Source organism: Opisthocomus hoazin, chromosome 2 (genome assembly GCF_030867145.1).
Source record: "Opisthocomus hoazin isolate bOpiHoa1 chromosome 2, bOpiHoa1.hap1, whole genome shotgun sequence".
Classification (NCBI taxonomy): domain Eukaryota; kingdom Metazoa; phylum Chordata; class Aves; order Opisthocomiformes; family Opisthocomidae; genus Opisthocomus; species Opisthocomus hoazin.
In genome coordinates, this window is record NC_134415.1 from 11,762,659 (window position 1) to 11,784,943 (window position 22,285).

Genomic DNA, 22,285 nt, shown 5'->3' on the forward strand with positions numbered 1-22,285 from the left:
AGCCAATTGATTACAAATGACTACTGAAACATTCAAGGCAGGGCTAAGAGGAAAAAGAAAATCCTAAAAGAGTCCTTCTGGTAGCTGAAAATACCCATTGAGAGCCACAGCTCATATTGCTGGATTCCTCAAACATTTACAACAGTTTATCATGAGAACTGTCTACTGAAAATTGGACTGAATCATTACTCTTTCCAAGAAGTACAATGAGTTTTTCCATCATTCATTCCCCTCAGCATCTGATGTATGCATGTAAAATGGTTGTTAGTACTTATTCATTTCACAAACTACTTTGAGATCTATGAATAAGGATTACGTATTTAATATATCATATATACACCTATAAATATACTTTGTAATGATACCTAAAAATGCATGGAAGGCTTGATACTCATACACAGCAAGTCACATTTAACACAGAGCAACTTCATGTACAATGAGCATCTACACTTCTGAGTTTTAGCTCAGTTCCTGGGAAGAAACAGCTTTACCTTCTTTGAATTCTTTTGGATCAAGTCTTACTCATGTGCACATAGAATGTATGATTTATTTTTTTTATTCTCAAGAGGATAGCTTTTTTTCAAGGTCTTCTCACTTACCCAGTTAGGATATGCAGCTACTATTCAGTTATATAGTAATCACATATTTGGAAACCCTACTTATCAGATTAATAGCACTGAACATACAGCTGAAATCCCAGCTTACCTTCCTGTTTCCTACTTATTTGTACAGTGCCTATGAAAATTACGTGAAGGTTCATATACTTCCAAATAATAACAATAAATATCAACACCACAGTCAAAGTCGAATAACATAATTCTAGCCATGTGACTTCAATATTGGAAGAAAAAGCTGAGGAGAAAAAATTTTTTTATTTTTTCATAAACTTTCTAAGTGGCTAGGTATATTCTCTACCTTCATGACCTGAAAAAGTACAAGTAACAAGTGAGAAAACAAACAGATCACAGAAGATTACAAAATCCAGGTGTTTATTATGGCCATATGCACCTCGTAACTTACACCTCTCTCAGATGAAAATTTATCAAACTTTGAGGAGCTCCTGCCAGGAAAAGGCTAAGGCTTTGTAAACAGAGCCCTTCCTGTTTATCGAAGTGACATGGCTAATATTTTGAAGAATGTTCATGAACATAATACAGTAACATGAACAACAAAAAATGCTCTGTGATACACTCTACAAGAAATATATGCTATTATCTTAACACTAGCACACTGATATAATTCTGTTTTAACAAAATTATTATTTTTTAGCATAATTTGGAAGAGTCAGCCTTAAAAAGCAGTCTTTTGATCAGTAAGACAAAGCACATTGTACCCAGTCCCAGCTGGTTTAAGAGCTAGACATGGTAAGGTTGCAGAACCAAGAAAAATGGGAATTGCAGGGTTAACCTGCTGAAATTAGAAAGAAAGAGAGACTTGAGAAAGTTCTTCAGAAGTTTTCATTTTGAAAGTCTGAATGTCACTGGAATCTTCATCTGGACATCAAAATTACTTTCTTCGCTATTTTGCTAAGTGGCGTCCAAAAGAAAGTACACTTTTCACGCTTAACTTTTGATTTAATCCTATTTGAAGTGTCAGCGTCTGCAGTAAATGAACATATATAATCACATGGAACTCCACTCATCATCAGTATTCTTATAAATACAATATTCTGCAAGCTTAGTACAAATATTGAAGCTCTTGGTCTATTTCAGATTCCTGACTCAAAACTGACTCCATCATACATGATCAATTTCAGCAGAATAACTACAGGATGTATTCTTTGCCATATATTATTTTCTTAGAGCACATGAATATTCATAGAACATATACTATTGGAAGGGTCGCTAAAAGGATAATTTGAATTTCAGAGCTTTGATTCTAAAAAGCAATTCAGCTTTTTAAACTAATGAATGGGAAAAAGTAACATATATAAAATTTAACTAAGGTTTTGTTTTTTTCCTTTTCCCTTTCGAGATCGTAGTTTTAAATACCTGATGTTTTCAGTTGTACTAGAATATATCCAATTAGTATAGTTACTGTAAGATGATTTAGGATTAGCTTTTCTGTCCTCTTTTTAAGACTTAATCCTGCAATAAAATCTCCCAGCACAGATCCTTGTGCGCATGTGGAGTATCTGTGATTTCACCTGAACTCCACAAGGGCTCAGGGATCCACCCACTGGATGCTGGTGAGGAATAGCTGCTTTCAGAAATAAGCATAGCTGGAATTGTTTACTTTACCTTTCAGTCTCTTCAAGTACACTGGAACGTCACTCTTAATACTTTTGGAATCCTCCTCTGTTGGTTCCCATATCATTCTAGGAGGATTGTTCTGTGCTAGCCAATCTGCTACTTTGCTCTCTGCGGCCATCATCACCGTTTGAAGCCCAGGCAGGTCCTGACCACTGGAGGAAGCAGGCTTTTTTGACTTGTGACGCTGTTCTGAAGTGAATTTTGTCACATGGTCTTTGATTGTTACTTTTCCTGGAGTGTTGTCATCAAATTCAATGGTAAAGGAAGCATGCCCTGCACCTGCTGCATGGGAGCTTTGGGCGTCTTTTGTCGGAATTTCATGAATAGTGCTCTCTGCTACCTGTGAAGGTTGCTGGAATTCTTTTGTGGGGATTTCAAAATAACTTGGCTCCCTACAGAGAGGATAAAGTTCTTCATTTGCAGCTGCAGATTGCTCTTCAGCTTGCTTGGCATCTGTACTGCATCCTATTAAGAAAAATAAAAAATAGATTTCACAATGCATGGGAACTTCAGGTTCTTCAAGAAGTTTCTGAACTCCTGTAAAGGCCACTTGAGTAATTTCTGGAATAAATGGTAAGATTGTAGAGAAGACTGAGCAACATAGTTCTGGAAAAATAATTCCAGAATTACATATAAAAAGTATTACTGAAAAGACAGCACAAGGTTTGGCTGTAAGGAGTGTAAAGTGGCAAAAACCTCACTTAGAATTTGTCAAAGGAAATTTGCATTCCAAAAATTTTTAGATGATGCAAAGGTCAGATGAGTTATTAGCACACAGAAAACAGGTAAATCACATTAGAGCAATAGTTGTGATGATCATTATTGCAATTCCAGCCTACTGGAAAAACATCAAATCAAGGTGCCCCCAAAACAAGTGCTAGTGATCTATCTGGCTATCATCTCCTGCAGTGGATAGCTGGTATAATGTTGTTTGATAAAATTCTCTGGAAAAACAATTCACACATTAACGCAAGATAAACATTAATTCTGGCTTGAAAAGGTTAATACTGATAAGCATTGGAAAGCCTTATGGAATTCAAACACTTTATGTTTCTACAAAGGACAAAACCGAAGAACTGCGCTAAATCCTACTGTCATCTGCTCTTAGTTTACTTGTTTCCATACTTTGTAGATGAACAGAACAAGTAACAATAGCTGGAAGCGTGCAGAATGTTACCAAACCATGCTCTAACTGAGTAAAGAAAGTGGAATGCGGGAAAATCATGGGGCAGTAATTGAAAGTCCCACTGTATAGCCCGAATGAAGGTTGAAGCTTCTTGTGGTTGCAGCAAAGCCATCAATGTGCCTTTAAGAAAACAAACTTTGTGGCTGCATTTCATGAACTAGTAATCTAGCCAAAATATCTGCTGTAGAGATGTGCTATAAGCAACAGATGCTTGAAATGTTAGCAGCAATGGCAATCTACATTCCAGCAGAAGAATTCTGAATAGAATGGACCAGATGACCCACAAAGGTCCCTTCCAACCCCTAACACTCTGCGATTCTGTTCTGTGCTATTTGACACAGTCTATCAGACATGCAAGAAATTGCCTGTGTATATGAATATATTATCATCTGCAAAGACAGGATGAAACTGCAGAAAATGTTTTGCAGTCTTCAGATTTCTTAGAAATGTTCTTTTTTTTTCTGCCTTAAAAACACAATTTAAAAACAAACCTCGTAAATGAAAATTATCCAGAATTTACAAAGCACTTCTTTAAAAAATGTCTGTAAACCTGGAGCAAAATATTTATTTGCAGAAGGTATAAGAAGCAGTCAAAATATCATATTTACACAATACCTTAAAAATATTTCTTATGTTAGCTTTACATTTGGTAATGTGCAATGATATACCATGCTTCTTCGCTGCTACAGCTTTGCAAAGCAAGCCTTACATATGCAGCACTTGCATGTATTCCAGGCCAAAACTCAGCAAAATTCTAGAACAAACTTCTACGAACTTTAATGTTAATACTAGGGATTGCGTGTGTAATCTCCTACACATACTGATTACACTGGAATTTCTAAAATAAGTCAGCCTGCTGCACCATAAAATGACACTGTTTCTTAAATGTAAGGAACATTTAATCTGACATATAGTTAATGCAATGCTGGAATTAAAAAATACTTCATGCCAAATGGAAAAATACTACTTCAGATTCTTAAAGCTTGTTTAAAAATTAACTTCTGTCTTTTCTTAGATTTCTGGTAAAGGCATTAATGATGTAAAATTCTACAACTACTACCAAGATCAGCAGAGAATGCAGTTTTTGCTTTTCCAGGAAGTGAGAGTGTAACACATGGCAATAATAATAATTACACAACCTGGTAAAGTTGCCAATAACATGTAAGTTTAACAGTTGCAGCATAGATAAAGTCACACCATAGATGTATATACAACTGTTCATTTTTATACAGAATAACAGATCATAAAAATCATATCATAAAAATAGAGCAACATACATGTCTGAAAAAAGTAATAAGGTTTTTTCTTCTTAAACCTTCCCAAGCTATTCTGATCTGTTTACAAATAATTTCCATTAGTGAGTTTCCACTGTGACAGAAAGACAGTAACATTAAAATAATCTTATTAACTCGAGACTATAAAGACTAATTGTCTATAGCTGGCTTAGCAGAAACAAATCTCCTATTTCAATCTCCTCATTAAACCTTGCCCCATCTGTTCTAATTCATGCCTTCTTTTCTATTCAGTGAATAATCATGTACCAAATCATTAGAGCATGAAGCAAGTTCTTCATAGGATTAATTGGTTAAAATGATATCAAGCTTTATTGATTTGCGTTACTGAACAAAAGGTTTAAGAACTTCCATTCATGAACTCACCTATAATGTACTTACTTTTAGGCAGCTGATATAAAGAAGCATGTTTCAAACTGATGCTTTAAATACTTAATACATTTTAGCCCATGAAAGAACAAATAACTGCATCAAGCTTGAAGGGGTTTTTTAAAGTTATTTTTATTTAAAAAATATCCAAACATGACAAGTCATGAGAAGTTTCTAATTTCCTTTCATTAAAGTGTCTCTTTATATTAATTTCCAACCATTATATTCATCTATGCTATAAAACCTAGGTGCATAAAGGAAACACATACTAACTTGCTGAAAACTAACTTAGTGTTTTCATGCAACCTAACTGTAAACCAAAGAAGCCCCAAAAGCTTATGTTTTTTTTATGATTGTATGAAAACATTCAGGATACTTTTTTGCACACTTCTGCACATAGTTAGTGTTCTGAGATTGAGGAAATGTGTCCATAGAGGCAAGTGTCAACTCTTTTCTGCTGTCTTCCCAGGTTCTCTGCCAACACTACTAAAACCCACCTACAACAGTCAAAAAACAAACTAGTAAAACATATGACTAATGTATACCCAGAGATTATGTGATCAAGATAAATAAATCACTTGTCTGCAACATGGGATTTTAGTTCCATATCCTCCCAAATGAAACTGTTTTGCAAAAATGTCAGATTTTGTTTTTTTCCCAGCAGTGACTTCCTATAACATTTCACATAAGCTTTTGTTTAGTATGAGCATATTCAAACTGAATTCCATTCTTGCAGATTTATTATTCAGTTTGAGGAAACAGAAGCTACTCCTATACTCTACACAGATTAATTCTGTTCATAAGAGATAAATTCATGATTAAACAACAACATAAACAAAAGAGATTTCTAACATATGTTGTACATTTAAAAAAAAGAAATGCTTTACTTGCCAAGAAGGCTCCAGGCCCAAATTTTATTTTTATATATAGTGTATATATATGGAAAACAAACAAACACAATCAGTTAAACACTGTAGAAAAGATTAGTCTATCTTCTCTATTCATCATTTACCTTATGATGAATTCACTAAGGCAAAGCATTCCAAAAATATCCTCATCACTGAAGTTCTGTCTAGAGCAAACTTATTTTCGTCTACAGCTGAAACAGATTGCACCCCCTTGATTAGTTTGATAGGAAGTTGGAATCTTATTTTTCTTTGAACTCAGGAAGAAAGACAGAAGCACTGATCACTTTCTGAAAAATCTATAGGTAAATACTGCTTCTGAAAAAGCAATTTAAAATTATGAAAAAATACGAATAGGCATGCTATCAAGGAGAAACTGGAATCTTGTGCCATACCTTAATAATGGCATGGCATCAAAATCACAGACCTCACAATATTACTTTTTAATAAACCTGTACTTAATGAGGTCAAATAATATGCACGTTTTTTAAATTAAAACAATAGATACACATGAGTATAAAAAGCTTGATGAATTCGTATTTTTGTTATGCTAGTTTGCTATTGACATTGGCAGCTAAGCAATAGCAACACAGGTACTAGTGACTCTACCGTGCCCCTTTTGGCATATACAGAGTCACAGGTTTCATAGCCAATAGTTAATGCTTCCTGTAATCTGGAAAGTAAGGAGAAGAATGGGGCTAGCATAAATGGCATGACTCAAAGGCAGAGACTTCATTCTTTCTCTTTGTAACTGATGACATACGCTCTTTTCCTTTTTGTTGAGAAAAATGGAAGTGGAACAACATCTAACAGTCACTGCCTCTCATTATTATTGCCATTGGGAACAAAATTTGTATTCCTTAGGAATGCTTAGAAGTGTTTGAAGAACACATTTCTAGACAAGATTTCAATTGTAGAGTTATAGATTATAAATGTAGGATATGAAACCTGTACTTCACAAGCCTCCACAGGAGCACACAATAGCATACTCTGCTCATGCTGTACACGGTAGAGAAATCTTTCACCAGAAATCAGACCAAGTAAGGATGTGATCTATAACTGTACTGCATTATGATGAAGTTCTTTTACACGTGACAAAGTTAAGTTGCACAAAAACTGTCACTAATTTAAATGTTTTCACCTGGTTTCTTTCTACTAGTCCAAATCTTAAGAGACTGACTTTACTGTGTGAGTTGTGACAACTTCAGACTAATATGAAAAAGTTCATTAAAGACTACGACAAAAAGTTAACTCTAAAGACTCTGACTTCATTACACTGAAGTGTTACTTTAGTTTGGTTTCACATGTTTTTAGAGTTTATTCCAATTCCTGCAAAATGGGATTCATGATAACCAAGGCAACTACTATTACAAGTAGTTTTACTATTACAGGTAGTATTACTATTCCCACCTCAGTTAAATTACTTTTAAAAATTGCAAATTTAATACTGTTGGGCCTTAAATGTGTTATCTAAACAGCTAAACAAATACAGCTGAATTTTGTCCTAACCTGAGTTAAGTTTTAAGGTTATTGTCTTTATCAGAATAACAGCCATGTTATTTATATGCCCAACGATGGATTTACAAGCCTAATTATAGACATTGAGATTTAAGTTTTGGCAATGCATACCGTCTATAGACAAGCTAAATCAAAAAAAATAAAAACACAACACCAAACTCTATTATGGGGAAATAAACATTACCAGTTTAACTTTAGACTACACAAATCTTTACTGCAAGAACTACGCAATGCAATTCCCACTAATGCAGCATTACTGAATAACAGGGGAGAATGCTAGCATAGATCACCTTATACAGTTGTAAGTCGAATACAAAAATAATATAGCACCATTTATTTTCAGAAATTATTTTGACAAAATATCCCTATGCAATCTCTAATTTGATCATATAAAATGACAGATATGGATTAAATTGATAAATGAGACACACTGGTTCAGGTAACATTATTTTCTGTATTTACTGATAACAAACTGTATTATATATTAGAAAACTGATACATTATATGTGAAATTGTTCTCTGGAAATGCACAGTTTCTCAACAGAATAAATTTTTTAAACTAACTTAACTGGCTTTCATCTATGCAAACTCTCTGTGAAACTTGCAAACATTAATGACTGTTTAGTTCCCTAGTTAAGAATGTACGTACTTAGTAAAGAGTAAAAACCCAACAAAAATAAGACAACAGACTTACCTGAAGCCCCTGTCTCATGCATTTTCTCTTCATGCTTGCTGTCTGGCTTACAACCACTCTTTTCATCAGCTTCATCATCACCCCACCAGGCTGGCTGTCCATACAAAGGTGTCCCACGAGGCATGGCAGAAAGATCTATAAAATCAGCCCAAAGCAGAGGAAATTACTTTTCTGTTTAGATGTGATATTTAGGTCAGAACAACCTGAAGAGAGAGTCATGTGCTTGGATCTTTTCTCCTGGAAGCTGAAGTGTATTGGTTGCATGCATTTGCCTAAATACAAAACAAACTTGGAGACTGGATAACTGATCTGGGTTCTAAATATAAAAGCTTACTAATGACCTGATCAAAACTTCTGGCACAAACGTTTATGTAAAGGCAGCTGACATCTCTTACTGTTACCCTGACATATCTGTAAACATTATTTTCTGCTTTCAGTTTGAAATACAGTATAGCAGTACGTTCCTAAAAGCTGTCCACTGCTATTTCTGTGAGAAGATTCTCACTTTTACCCACATTGACCTTTCAATGAAATCTGAACTCACTGCATGAAAAACTGATCAAATTTTGCAGTGTTGCCAAGGTTCCAACATGCTGACAGCTACTACGGAGTGCTGAAAGTTACCTTGTGTAAAACATTACTGAGTACAATCATTTAATTATTTTTTAAAGGCAACAGTTAAATTAGAGTTCAATTAAAAATGCTATTTCATATATAGGATGTATACACATGATTAAGCACATTTAAACATAAAGATTAAACAAGAAAAAACCCCACTGGTATAATTAAGACTTCTACCTTGATGATAAATTGACTAGATCAGTTTTGACCTGATGTCTTGGAAGGATAGTTCACCCTACTGAGATTTAGCCATTGTAATATCATACAGATGTTCTGAAGATACTTTAAAACAGTCATTATATAAAATAACATAATCTGTTCAAATCCAGCTTAGTAGTTTGTCTGTCACTTTGCCTATCATGAATTTCAACATTTTTATTCAATGTTTTATTTACTGTCATTCCAAAGATGATATATAATTTCTCAGACATGCCAAAAGTTTCAATATGATTTGAAGATACTAAATACTTCTTTTTTTAAAGCAGCATTAAACTGCTTTACACTTCAGTCAATGCTGAATTGTTTTTAAAAACTTGATGACTGATGCTTGTGCACTGAATTAGCAATAGTAAACAGCTATGCATACATAAAGCAACAGTGAGAGACTCAATTCCCCAAAAGCTTCTGAGAATTGCACTTAAATGTAAATCCCTATCATTACTTTGACTGTTATTTTTGGAAGAGTGAACAGAAAAATGGAAGATGAGGATAAAAAAACCCCACTGTGCTACTTTATCGCAATTTAAGAGGACCCGAAAGCTGAAAAGCCATATTGAATAGGAACACTGAAGTACTGGATAGGCTTTATGTACCTTTAACAGGATGCTAAATCAGCCAACAAAACTAAGATTAATTAGTTTACAGAATCCCATATGTGGGGAAGAGAACTCTGCAGTGTGTCTTCCAGAAAAATGCATTAAACCTAAACAAAACTGCTGAGGCCTTGACCTAAGGAGTTGGACCTAGTCAGTTCCACACTAAGGAGGCAACAATACCTGATTCCTTTCTCATTCTTGTGGTTATCTCCTGCAGTAACAGGTAACACAGCAAGTTGCTATAAGACTAACAGTAAACTTTAGCACATTACACAAATATGAAAGACGATGTAGAAACAAGACTGAAGCTACAGTTTTCACAATTTTTTGACACCACAATAGAACACTTTGGTTCTATCCTGGTGTGTGTAACAATGAATGCTCAGAAACAAATAAACAAAACCTCCACCCATTTAAAAGGGGGGCGGGGGGGGGGGGTGGAGAGAAGCAAAAAAGAGAGCACTTAACAATGGTGGTGGTAAAAAGTACAAACTGTTCCTGAACAAATATTTTCAGCTACAGTGCAAAAAATTAGCACCTTCCTGTCACAAATGCTCAAAGTTTGAAGATGATAAATGCTAATTAAATGTCCCTTTATGAGTTTTCTTAATATACGGATGCTACAGTAAAAAAGGCAGAAATTAAATTCTGAAAGTTCTTAACTACACTTAAAGTTTGTTTACATGTATATGGAGTTTTTACTATCTACAGAATTTCACAAGCATCCTACCAAAGCAAATTAATATCCTTTCCAAGCTTGTGTGCTTCTGTGACAAAAACGAACCTTACCCATTGATTTCTCTTCAGATTTCAGTGCTTCTGCGGTTTTGTGGTGCACTTGAGCTGTAGAGTCTGTTACCTTGGACTGCGAGCTTTTGGAACTGGTTTGCTTCGATCCTTCTGCCTCTGAAGATTTTTGGGATAACTGGAGTTGGCTTGTGAATTTTTCATGCTACATGACATTCAACAGAGAAAAAAACACCCTCAAAGAGTGGAAAAACCCCTGATATTACCAATAACTACACAATGACAGAAGAACATCTAGGAACTGCATGTTGCTACCTTAAGTGCTTCTTCAGGGACTCTCATCTCTCCCCTGACAACAGTAAAAAGATTAGTATGTATGAAATGCTAAGGAAAATACTGGAAAGGCTTCTCAATTCACAACAGGATTTTACACAAAAACAACAGTTCTGCAGCCTGTTCGCCCATTGGAATGGTGACACTTCTACAAATATGTCACTGTTAGACTAGCATGTATGATCATAATCATCAGAGCAAATGCACAATACAGTTATTTACTATTTGCAAATAGAACACTGAGTAGATACCTTAATGTTGTAATAATGCAAGCTCTCTTTTTTCATTTCGTAGTTTGCCAAGTGATTACTTGTAATCTTCTCTACTTACTTGTAATCTTCTCTACTTGTATACAATTTCATATCATACAATATTCATATATTTGCCTCAAAGAAAGCAATGTTTTTTTAGCAACTCAGAAGTTACACATTAGGTTTTAAATAGTAATTGGAAGTTGAGGTTTCTTGCAGTGAGAAACAATGAAATGAGCTTATCAATAGTTCTGACCAAAGTACAGTATTTTAAAACCAACCATTTTCTCTAATCTAGGCATTTTTGTAGTAACGAGAGAAATAAATATTTCAAAGCTGCTTCTCAAATAGTATGAGAACCCTTCATTTAACGTAACCACACTTTTAAAAAGAAAAGTGTGTCCCGACACTGTGCATTCCTATGACAAGGATATCATATCCAAATCTCAATTTATCTTCTAACTTCAGAGTGATGTATGTCTGTTCCGGAATCCTCACATCATTCACAAACGTCTACAGAAATAAAGGAGGACAGAAAGCGATACTGTTAAATTCCAAAACAGTAAAATGACAAATCACTTAAGTAATTTTACATGAAAGTTTCCAGCACTACAAATTTTCTAGTGGTGATTCACTGGGGAATTAAACTTATCAGCTCAAATTACCACTTGCTTCACAAAATACTTCAAACGAAAGGTTAAACACCCGTTGCTAACTAGGCTGCTGACACCACACTGGTCTCGAAAAGTTTCTTACAAGTTTAATCTTGTTAGCAGTATTTACTGAATCGTTGATTAATATTGCCTCAAATTAGCATCTCCACTCATTAATTTTCTTGTAGTTTGCTTTTTCAATCTGAATTAGCTGTCAGAATTGATTTATCATCACATTTGCACAGCATTTAACATAGGATATGAGAGTTCGGAGGTAGCTTATAATTTCTAAACATTGTCAAAGGACTTAAAGGAAAAATGGACCAAGTTGGTGCATCTGAGTAACTCCAAATAGCAGTAATAAAGAATCCAACATATTGCAACTCTTGGAAGAGCAGGTATAACACCACTTGTAAGCAGAAGTAACATTATTATACCAGCTATCAGAAAAGCAGAGCAAATTCCATAGGCTTGACAATACCTTTTGAAAATTCAGTTATTGTACAATAAGTAACCCTCTCCTCCTCAAAATCACTGTTGGAAACCTAGTTGGAGAAATCAGACAAGCTTTCAGTGACTGGGAGAAGGATTTATGAACCTGAAAGTTTGCCCAATTTCACCAGCCGTATCAGCTGGCTGTTAGAGGCAGTGGAGACTACCAACCACTCCGATTTCAAGGTCTGGATTAAACCTAACAGCAGAAAACAAGGCATTTGCAAAAACCTGCCAGTGTGTACTTCAAGAGAACACCTGAGATATAAACAATGACTAATTACACAGGCAGCAAGGAGGGAGAATAATACATGTTCAAGTCAAAATGGATCTCAGATGTAATTTGGAAGAGTTGGAAAACAGTTTTGTCTCTGTGGGAAAAAAAATACATGAACATAAATAGAACTTGAAGTTAGATTATTCAAGTCCTACAGAAAACTCTAGAAAGTCACAGACATAAAATTCTAAAATGGATACAAGCCCTTGTAAGAACTAGGGGAAAAAAAAGTTTATTCCTTCACTGGAACTGATCTGTATGTTTAAAGACTGATTTACAGTCTTAGGAAGGTAGGCTGTCAGCAGTCAAGCAAACTGCTCGGGTTACTAACATCAGCTAGACTTAAAGCTGCATGTGGTGACTTCAGATACCAGAAATCAAGCATGGTAACACGCTAAGGTAGGAGTGGGTGTCAGGAGCTGAGCGTTTTCTCCTCACAACTTGCCCTTTTGCTGCTGGAGGGGATGCTTAAACCTTCAGCTAGAGACTGCTCCCAGAATACGCTACCTCCCAATGACAGCTCTCAATATGATCCTTCTGCTCATCCCGAGTCACAGCACTGCTCTCACAACTCTCCAAGTTAGGCTGAATCTTTAATTGTGAAAGTGAATTGTTTCTTTAACTGTGTTTGTTACCCTCAGAGAAAACTCCATATTATGTCAGTATCTTCCGAATTTACTCAGTGATAGAGAAACATAAAAGGGTGAAGACATGTTTCATCTAGCAAAATAGAGCATTAAACTCTCGATTAAAAAAAACTAGAGATGAGGATACCAAGAAAAAAGAAAACAGTAAATGTAACCCTGCATAATATTTAAGACACTTTCAGAGTTACAGATCCTTGAAGAATCCATCCACAGTGTGAGCTGACAAAAATCTTCCGCACGGCATCTTGCCTGAAACTGTTCCTCAAGGCTCAATTCGAATCTGCATTAAGAAGCTACAATTTACACTCTGAAGTTGTTCTCCTCTACATTCTCCCCTGGCTTTCTTGAACTCTTCCCTCTCTTTTTATCTGATAAGAATGTTACATCTGAACTTCTCAGAATGTAGCAACTTCCTTGTAAGAAATACATATAATCAGCAACATGTGATCAGTCTCTTGTTCCTTGGTGTTACTTCCTCCACCCTCTTTTAAAATCCAAAATGAAACTTTAATTTAGGGCAAACTCAAGGCAAATAAAATATTTATGGTTTAGCTGGTATAAGACTGTTTCATTATTTTATGAATTATTTATCAGTTGTACATTTTCCCACACCTTAAACAATTTACAGCTTCTTGCTTGTTTCTTCTTTTCGTAACAACTACAGGTTAATAAATAGGAGTTTAATTATCTAGTGTGCCTTTCTGAAAGACATTTACTATTAGTTTGTGGCAGTTTGGGGGACTTCAAATGCCGCAACTCCACAGGACCATCCTATTTCAAACTCCAGAATTCTACATCTACAATGTTTCTGTGGAATGCAACAGCTGAAATTCGTCATTTTTTTAGCATTTTGAAGCTAGGGACACACACACAAGTCAGCCAAGAATCTAAATCTTTGCACACTTGTGTTGCTCGTCTACATCTATTACTGCTAGATGAAGTCTGGAAAGACAGAAACAATGTCCTTCCCCAAAAGTGTGAAGGGATCTTCTGTTTTATTTTCTTTTTCTAAATGAAAATAATGTTTATTTCATTACTCAAAAAATTGCTTACCTACATCACAGAAAATACATTCCATGAGAAATAAAAATTCAAGGTCCCACTATTTACTGGTTTGTAAGCACAAAACTTTGAGTGGTATTTAATGTGTATTTATTCCACTTTAACATTGTGAGAGTCCAGAGCAAAAACCCCGTAAGAGGAATACCCTCAAGGCAGCCTGAATTTTAGTGAATCACCAAAATTCAGGCTGCCTTGCGGATATGAATGTATATAGCTACATATGTATTTTTCCTCTCAGGTCAGAGTTCTGAAATTCATGTGCAATCAGTATACTCAAGTCAGAGAACTCTGGAGGTGCTGCGTTCAGTCTGCAGACATCCTCATGACTGAACTGATGGCACACAACAACCAAGCCTCAGTTGTTTTCTCACTGGAGTTTCGAAATCCCACCACAGGCTTTGGGATGCAAGACAAAGCTAGTTTGAAAAAGCTAGTTACTATGTCAGTAAGGAATCCTTTCCCCTCTTTAAATCACTCTACACACATTTTTATTTATTCACATGATTTCCAAAGCTTTATTCTCCAAATAGTGCCTGCACACAGCTTGCTGAGTATTTCACAATTTCAGTGTGAAAGGACTTCACTATCCTCTTATCATCCCTGAGAAGAATGTTATTCAACAGAGCCATAGATGCTTGATAATTTTTCTGGTATGTTTTTGAGGTCACAAGTCAAAAGAGAAAATACAGTTGAATTCTGTTGATACTGCTGAAATAATAGATTTTATCTTAGCAACTGTACACATTTTCCTCAGAAAAGACAAATTCCTTAATCGTTGTTGTATGAAATAAATGATAAGCAGGACCAGGAGGAGTCATAATGTAAACAAACTGGAAATAAAACTTATACATTGTGCAATTGTAATTAAAATTTACTTTTGCTTTGTTTTCAAGTCTAGATGTATGAAGACCAGGATGAAGACTGCTGTAACCTTTACACTGAGCTGAGTATGAATCAACCATTTAGATAAGAACATTCAGGCATGAAGGCATCAGGCACAATCACAGTTCATCTCATGAAAGTATTTGGGACTCATAAAAATCAAAAGAAAAGCCCTGTGTATTGGTAGTTGCCATCTCCCCTTAAACTCTGAATTATCTTGAGTGGTTAAAATGCATTACACCAGGAATGGAGTGGTCCTGCATACTAAGAAAAATATGTATCTGTTCTCTAAAGAAATGGGACTAACTGGGGAGACCCAAAATAAATGTTTGCTCTTGATGAAGCAAGCAAAATAAGAATTGATGGAAGCTGATGAAGCACTAAAAGAGAGATTTGGCTGTTAAGTAGGGGGTCTTAGTTGAAATAGCAGCTAGACTAAAAGAATTAGTGTCTGGTAGTAGTTCACCGCATGGTACAGAGGCATTGCATATATTGTTCCAGAGCACTGGAACAGGCTGCCCAGAGAGGCTGGGTAGTCTCCTTCTCTGGAGATATTCAAAACCTAGGTGACTCTGCTTTGGCAGGGGGGTTGGACCAGATGATTCCCAGAGGTCCCTTCCAACCTCTGCCATTTTGTGATTGTTCTGCCATGCAATCTGGCTTAAGTACAGTGTTACAAAATTATGTCTTTCCTCTTTCAACCTGAAACCAGGTAGGCAGAGGTATGTAAGGAAAGCACAGTTGGAAAGAAATAGTAAGGGAAGCACTGAGAAGAAAAAGGGCAAGGATTTAACTCTAAGACTTAATATTCCCTGTCCCAGAACTGTGGGAAGGAGCTCCTTTGATATCTCTGGGTAAACAACTATAAAGCAACTGACACCTCAAACTAGAGAATGAATCAGGTCAAGCAAAGAAAATAACCGAAAGCTCTTTATCAGAGGCACAGAAATGAGCTGAAGAAAGGCCTTTTAACATACTTTTATTAAATTCAAGTTTTGTGACAAGGCAAGGAAAATCAGAAGATATACCTACTGATGAACTGAATAACAGAATTAGGGAATAAAATCAAGAAGCTCAGCAAAAAATTACTACATGCTGAATTAATTTTTGATCACTGCCTTGAAACTGCACTGGTTTTCAAAATACAGAGGCATATTAAATATTTAAGGAGCAAAGTTCTTATACGTCTACAACTGTTCAAAGGCAGTAACTCTTCAGGTTACACTGGTTTCGTATGGAGTTGAGACTGACTCTTTGGAAGATGAGTTAGTTGCCTTAAAATGCTGAAAAGCTAGCACAGACAGACTAACAGGGGTTTTATTTTGAAATGCACTTCAAGATAAAACACCAAAACCTAAAGCAATGCTAACAGTAAGAAACCTGAGATTTCTTCTTCAGCTTCTGTTTTTTTAAACATTTGACAATGGTTACTTGAATTAATGTTTAGAAAGCTACTGGTAGTGAACAGCCATCACAGATGAACTCACAATTTTACTCTGTATATATTCACGACACAGCCAAACATTTAAAGTTCTATAAAATAACAACCGTAACTAGTGTGTATAAACAGCTCATAAACAAGTATCTAAAGGGTTACAAAAAAATATGATAGTCATTAAGTTTTTAATAATTACTATAGTATTTAAAACATTTATAAAAGGTGAAGCTCACATAGAATATTGTATACAATCCCTAGAAAACCCTTAAAATGTAAAATGACATATGAAACTTGATTTTGCTCAAACTTTACATTTTTCCTACATTTGTTTGTAATAACTTGACACACATTATTCATAGACCTTTTGACACAAAGGGTACCGAAAAACTAAATGCAAATATAGAATAAGTTACAGGTTTACATGCAACCTGATTATTGCATACTGATTTTTTTTTTCCACATATAAAGTAGGGTTTAACATTCTTTTCTGTATGAAGGAGAAAAAAAGAGTAGCATGTGAAATAAAAATCCATTTCTTAACCAGGCATTTTAGATAGTAGAATCAAGACTTTCTCCCCCCCGCCTTTCTGAAATAAAGAGTAACATATTCATTTTTATTCTTTTGAGTTTTTTCCTATTGCCAAGGCCCTGTTATTAATGGAATTTATTGCAGCCCTTTTAATAGTGTGCAGTGGAAAATCCCCACAAAAACTACATTTTTGTTTCAACTGTTGCCTCATTTCCGATCTCACATTAAAAAAAGATATTGATGTACACTTGCTAAATCATACTCTCCTTGCTCAAAAAACCCCAAACCAGAAAAGCATACAAAAGACTATGGGGAGCTACACATTTCTGATGTTAACTTACCCCATTCAAGCTGCCCAAATCCTTCACCAAGTGTTCATCTGTAGAGGCATCATAGTTAAGTACAGCATGTTGCTTGTCCACACTTCGTGACTAAAATATATATATAAAAAGATAAGGTATTTCAAAACCAGATCAAGATAGCATTTATTGCTATTTCATACAGTAGCATGATTATTTTCTTTCTATATAGCACATTTCTTCAAATTATCTAAAAAAAATTAGTCCCACATATGAAAAAAATCATTCTCTAACCATATCCAACTCTGGCCCTGGGTGCCCACAGCAGAACTCTAACATTAATTCAGAAGAATTATTTTCTTAATGTTTCACCAATGTGACTAAGTCAGATCCAGCCATATCTTAACTGAAAATATTTTTTTTCCAGTTCACCATAGTATCACCAATGTTTAATCTAACATCACCAATTTCACCTTAATTTTTCTCTCCTTCACTACACACATCTTTCAAAACATGAATATGATTCTATGGCATTGCTGTTCTCTCTGAAACATGCCGTTTCCTGTCATGCATCAGTAAATCTTCCATTACATTCCCTTGGATATTTACCATAGCATACAAGCATTCAAATTGTTTCTCCTTAATCTCAATTTCCTAAGCAAATTAGCAATAGGCTCATCACTAAATGTCTGAGCAGTTCCTGAATTGCTACTCCCATCAGTTCTGACTCTTTTTCTTTTATCAGTCCTTCCTTAAGCACGCCAGTGTTTATTTATTTATTTAATTCTGTACTTCACATCCAAATGTCAACCCATAGATCAGGAACAAACCTTACCCCTATTTTCTCCAAGAACACCACTCCCCTAACAGCTAAGTCCCTCTTCTAGAACTTGCCCACGGTCAAATGTTTGCAGCCTGAGGTGCTGACTTCAGGCAAGGAAGAGGTGGGGCTGGATGTATGCTTCCTTCGCGCCTGCATGTGGGCAGGAGCTTGACCTCCAGAAGAGTTCCCAACCGGATGGAGGCCACAGCTCTTCTTCCCCAGCTGTGCACATCTGATCTTCCCAGTCTGTTTGCTGGCAATTCTGCCAGTGCAGTGTCCTGACATGACGGCAGAGCAGCAAATTTCTTCCAGCAGTATTCTTTTCCAGTCTCAGATTTGCATCTTCTATCCCTGCTACTCAACTCAATTCTTCCGGACTATATAGCACTGAGAACTGTAAATTTCTGCCCAAGACTTCTGTGCATATTTCTGTACCAGCACCTGCAGTCTGCCAGCTCTAGGAGTCCCCAGTTATCAGTGCATTAGACACTGCAAGGCATCAGACCGTGCCATCATGACTTCTAAGGAAATGCTTTCTCTTCTCAGACCCCCACGTTTATCACCTCTTTCCTTCTTGATTTCTCGAGACTTGCTAATATTTTTTTCCTGCCTTCTTTTCAATTTACTTCCTTATTCTTCCTTTCCATGCCATCTTTTGACTGCGTCACTTTCTCCTCAAAGTGAAATCAGTCCTCTTCTGCTTACACTTACCGTGTTATTTTTAGAATTTTCATTGCAACCAATTTGCAGTCTTGAAGTGTACAGAAGGGAGACCAGGATATAAAAGGGGAGGGGAGAATTAAGGATGAGACAGAGAGATGAACAACAAGGTCCATGCCAATAAAAGCAGCACTAGTATACTACATCAGTTAAGTGTTCTTAAGGGTAGATGAAGATACATCAGTATAGCTTATTTTCTACTAACTTAGTAATCTTTCATCAACTGAAAACAAGCTACCTCAGTAAAATTAAATTCACTGATGCAGGTGTTCTGCTGAGCCGACGATGTCAAGCAGAGATTACACTTTTCCACGCACAAGTGATACAGCAACGCAAGCACAAGAATTACCCCATCTTTACCTAGGTTATGGGAAAAAACTCTGAACTTCTTTCAAGGCTATTCAGGAGGACTACAACGATATCGTGAGGTTATACAGGGAGAAAGTTAGACAAGCCAAAGCCCAACTAGAACTTAGCCTGGCTACTGCCGTAAAAAGTAATAAAAAATGTTTCTATAAATACATTAGCAACAAAAGGAGGGTGAATTAGAATCTCCATTCTCTATTAGATGCGGGGGGAAACAGTGACATAGGATGAGGTACTCAATGCCTTCTCTGCTTCTGTCTTTAATAGTAGGGGAAGTTGTTCTCTGGACACCCAGCCCCCTGAGCAGGAAGACAGAGATGGGGAGCAGAAGAAAACCCCCCAAATCCAAGGGGAAATGGTCAGTGACCTGCTATGCAACATAGACACACACAGGTCTTTGGGGCTGGATGGGAACCACCCAAGGGTGCTGCAGGAGCCGGCAGAGGTGATTGCCAAGCCACTCTCCATCATCTGTCAGCAGTCCTGGCTACCTGGGGAGGTCCCAGATGACTGGAAGTTAGCTAATGTGATGCCTATGCCCACCTACAAGAAGGGCCAGAAGGAGGAACCCAAGAACTACAAACCTGTCAGTCTGACCTCAGTGCTGGGGAAGGTTATGGAGCGTTTCATCCTGAGTGCCATCACACAGCACACACAAGACAACCAGGTTATTGGGCCCAATCAGCACGGGTTCATGAAAGGCAGGTCCTGCTTCACTAACCTGACCTCCTTCTATGACCAGGTGACCCGCCTAGTGGGTGAGGGAAAGGCTGTGGATGTTGTCTACCTGGACTTTAGCAAAGCCTTTGACACAGTTTCCCACAGCACCCTCCTGGAGAAACTGGCTGCCCATGGTTTGGATGGGTGTGCACTTCATGGGTGAAAAACTGGCTGGATGGCTGGGCCCAGAGAGTGGTGGTGAATGGAGTTAAATCCAGCTGGTGGCCGGTCACGAGTGGTGCTCCCCAGGGCTGTTTTGGGGCCAGTCTTGTTTAACATCCTTTGCAATGATCTGGATGAGGGGATTGAGTGCTCCCTCAGTAAGTTTGCAGATGACACCAAGTTGGGTGGGAGTGTCGATCTGCTCGAGGGTAGGAAGGCTCTGCAGAGGGATCTGGACAGGCTGGATCAATGGGCCGAGGCCAACTGTATGATGTGCAAGAAGGCCAAGTGCCAGGTCCTGCACTTTGGTCACAAAAACCACATGCAATGCTACAGGCTTGGGGAGCAGTGGCTGGAAAGCTGCCCGGCAGAAAAGGATCTTGGGGTGTTGGTCAACAGACGGCTGAACATGAGCCAGCACTGTGCCCAGGTGGCCAAGGCAAATGGCATCCTGGCTTGGATCAGGAATAGCGTGGCCAGCAGGAGCAGGGAGGTGATCATCGCCCTGTACTCGGCACTGGTGAGGCCGCACCTGAAGTACTGTGTTCAGTTTTGGGCCCCTCACTACAAGAAGGACATGGAGGTGCTGGAGCGTGTCCAGAGAAGGGCAACAAAGATGGTGAAGGATCTAGAACACAAATCTTGTGAGGAGCAGCTGAGGGAGCTGGGGTTGTTTAGTCTGGAGAAGAGGAGGCTGCGGGGAGACCTTACCACTCTCTGCAACTGTCTGAAAGGCGGTTGCAGCAAGGTGGGTGTTGGTCTCTTCTCCCATGTAACAGGCAATAGGACAAGGCAAAATGGCCTCAAGTTGCACCAGGGGAGGTTCAGATTGGATATAAGGAAAAGTTTCTTCACCGAAAGGGTTGTAAAGCATTGGAACAGGCTGCCCAGGGAGGTGGCTGAGGCACCATCTCTGCAGGTATTTAAAAGACATACCGATGCGCAGCTTAGGGACATGGTTTAGTGGTGGAATTGACAGTGTTAGGTTAATGGTTGGACTCGATGATCTTGAAGGTCTCCTCCAACCTAAACAATTCTATGATTCTAATTATGTTATTCAAATACAAATTGTATCAGTAATCAGTTATTTTATTATTTTTAATAGGAAGTAGCACATAAAAATAATTTTAAATGGAAATGACCCAAAAGATTGTTAAAGCTTCATGATATTTTGTCACATCTTCTGAAATGGTAAGAATGATTACTCACATCTGTGACTTTTAAAGAAACACCTGAAATTCTGCAGAACATTAAAGTTTTCCTCAAGCTCAGATTACTTGCATATAATTGGACACCTTTTTATTCATTGCAGACAATCTTTACAGGCGCAAAGATTGTGCAAATCTTTCAGATGCCATTTTTCCTTCTGATTTGTTATTGCAGCCTTCCATTCAAATTGAAGTACTACAAAATTTACTTTTCATACGACTGTGGTGCCCTGGCTTACAGCTAAGCACCACACAGCTGCTCACTCACTCCCCCCAGCCCAGTGGGACGGGGAGGAGAACTGAAAGAGCAAAAGCAAGAAAACTCATGGGTCGAGTTAAAAGATAGTTAAAGCAGCAAAGGAAAGAAGAAGAAAGCATAAATAAAACAAGTGATGCAAAGGCAGTCACTCACCACCTGCCACAAGCAGACCAGTGCCTAGCCAGTCTTTGAGCAGTCGTTACCTCCCCCAAAGTCCCCTCCCTCAGTTTTTCTGGCTGAGCATGACACTATACGGCATGGAATATCCCTTTGGTCAGTTTGGGGCAGCTGTCCTGGTTGTGCTCTCTTTCAGCTTCTTGTACACCCCCAACATAGTCACGTGTGTGTAGAAGGAGCAGAGTGAGAAAGAGAGAATGCATTGAAACTGTGAACACACTGTTCTGCAACAGCTAAAATATTTGTATGTTATCAACTGTGTTTTTGGTCACAAATCCAAAACATAGTACTACAAGGGCTTCTATAAAGAAAACTAACTCCAACCCAACCAGACTCAGTACAAAGATTTATATCTGCAGAAATAATAAAAATCACAGAATAACTGTGTGAAGAGCTGTATGAATGTGAAGAGGAAAACTCCATCCTCAGTTAAAATAAATGTGTAACTAGCACTATTTCAGACAAAGACTCTTCAATCCAATCCAGACTACTAAGAAAATGTTCAGAAGGCAGAAATTAGGAGTATTCTTCCTTGGAAATGATTTTGATAATATGAATAATGCAGAATTTTTAAGCTTGGAAATGATT

The 22,285-nt window shown here is 37.2% G+C and overlaps 1 protein-coding gene across 5 annotated transcripts in view; it reads right to left on the reverse strand.

Annotated features, from left to right (window-relative positions):
* CEP170 (centrosomal protein 170) overlaps nucleotides 1-22,285 on the reverse strand; it is a 103,271-nt gene that overhangs the window by 53,794 nt on the left and 27,192 nt on the right. For all 5 annotated transcript variants that reach the window (XM_075412623.1, XM_075412625.1, XM_075412624.1 and 2 more), the window contains exons 3-8: nucleotides 17,305-17,394; nucleotides 11,415-11,496; nucleotides 10,715-10,770; nucleotides 10,442-10,604; nucleotides 8,217-8,351; nucleotides 2,241-2,717 (exon numbers count right to left, since the gene is read on the reverse strand). In XM_075412623.1, coding sequence (XP_075268738.1) covers nucleotides 2,241-2,717; nucleotides 8,217-8,351; nucleotides 10,442-10,604; nucleotides 10,715-10,770; nucleotides 11,415-11,496; nucleotides 17,305-17,394 — 1,003 coding nt within the window. The remainder of the gene's footprint in view (nucleotides 1-2,240; nucleotides 2,718-8,216; nucleotides 8,352-10,441; nucleotides 10,605-10,714; nucleotides 10,771-11,414; nucleotides 11,497-17,304; nucleotides 17,395-22,285) is intronic.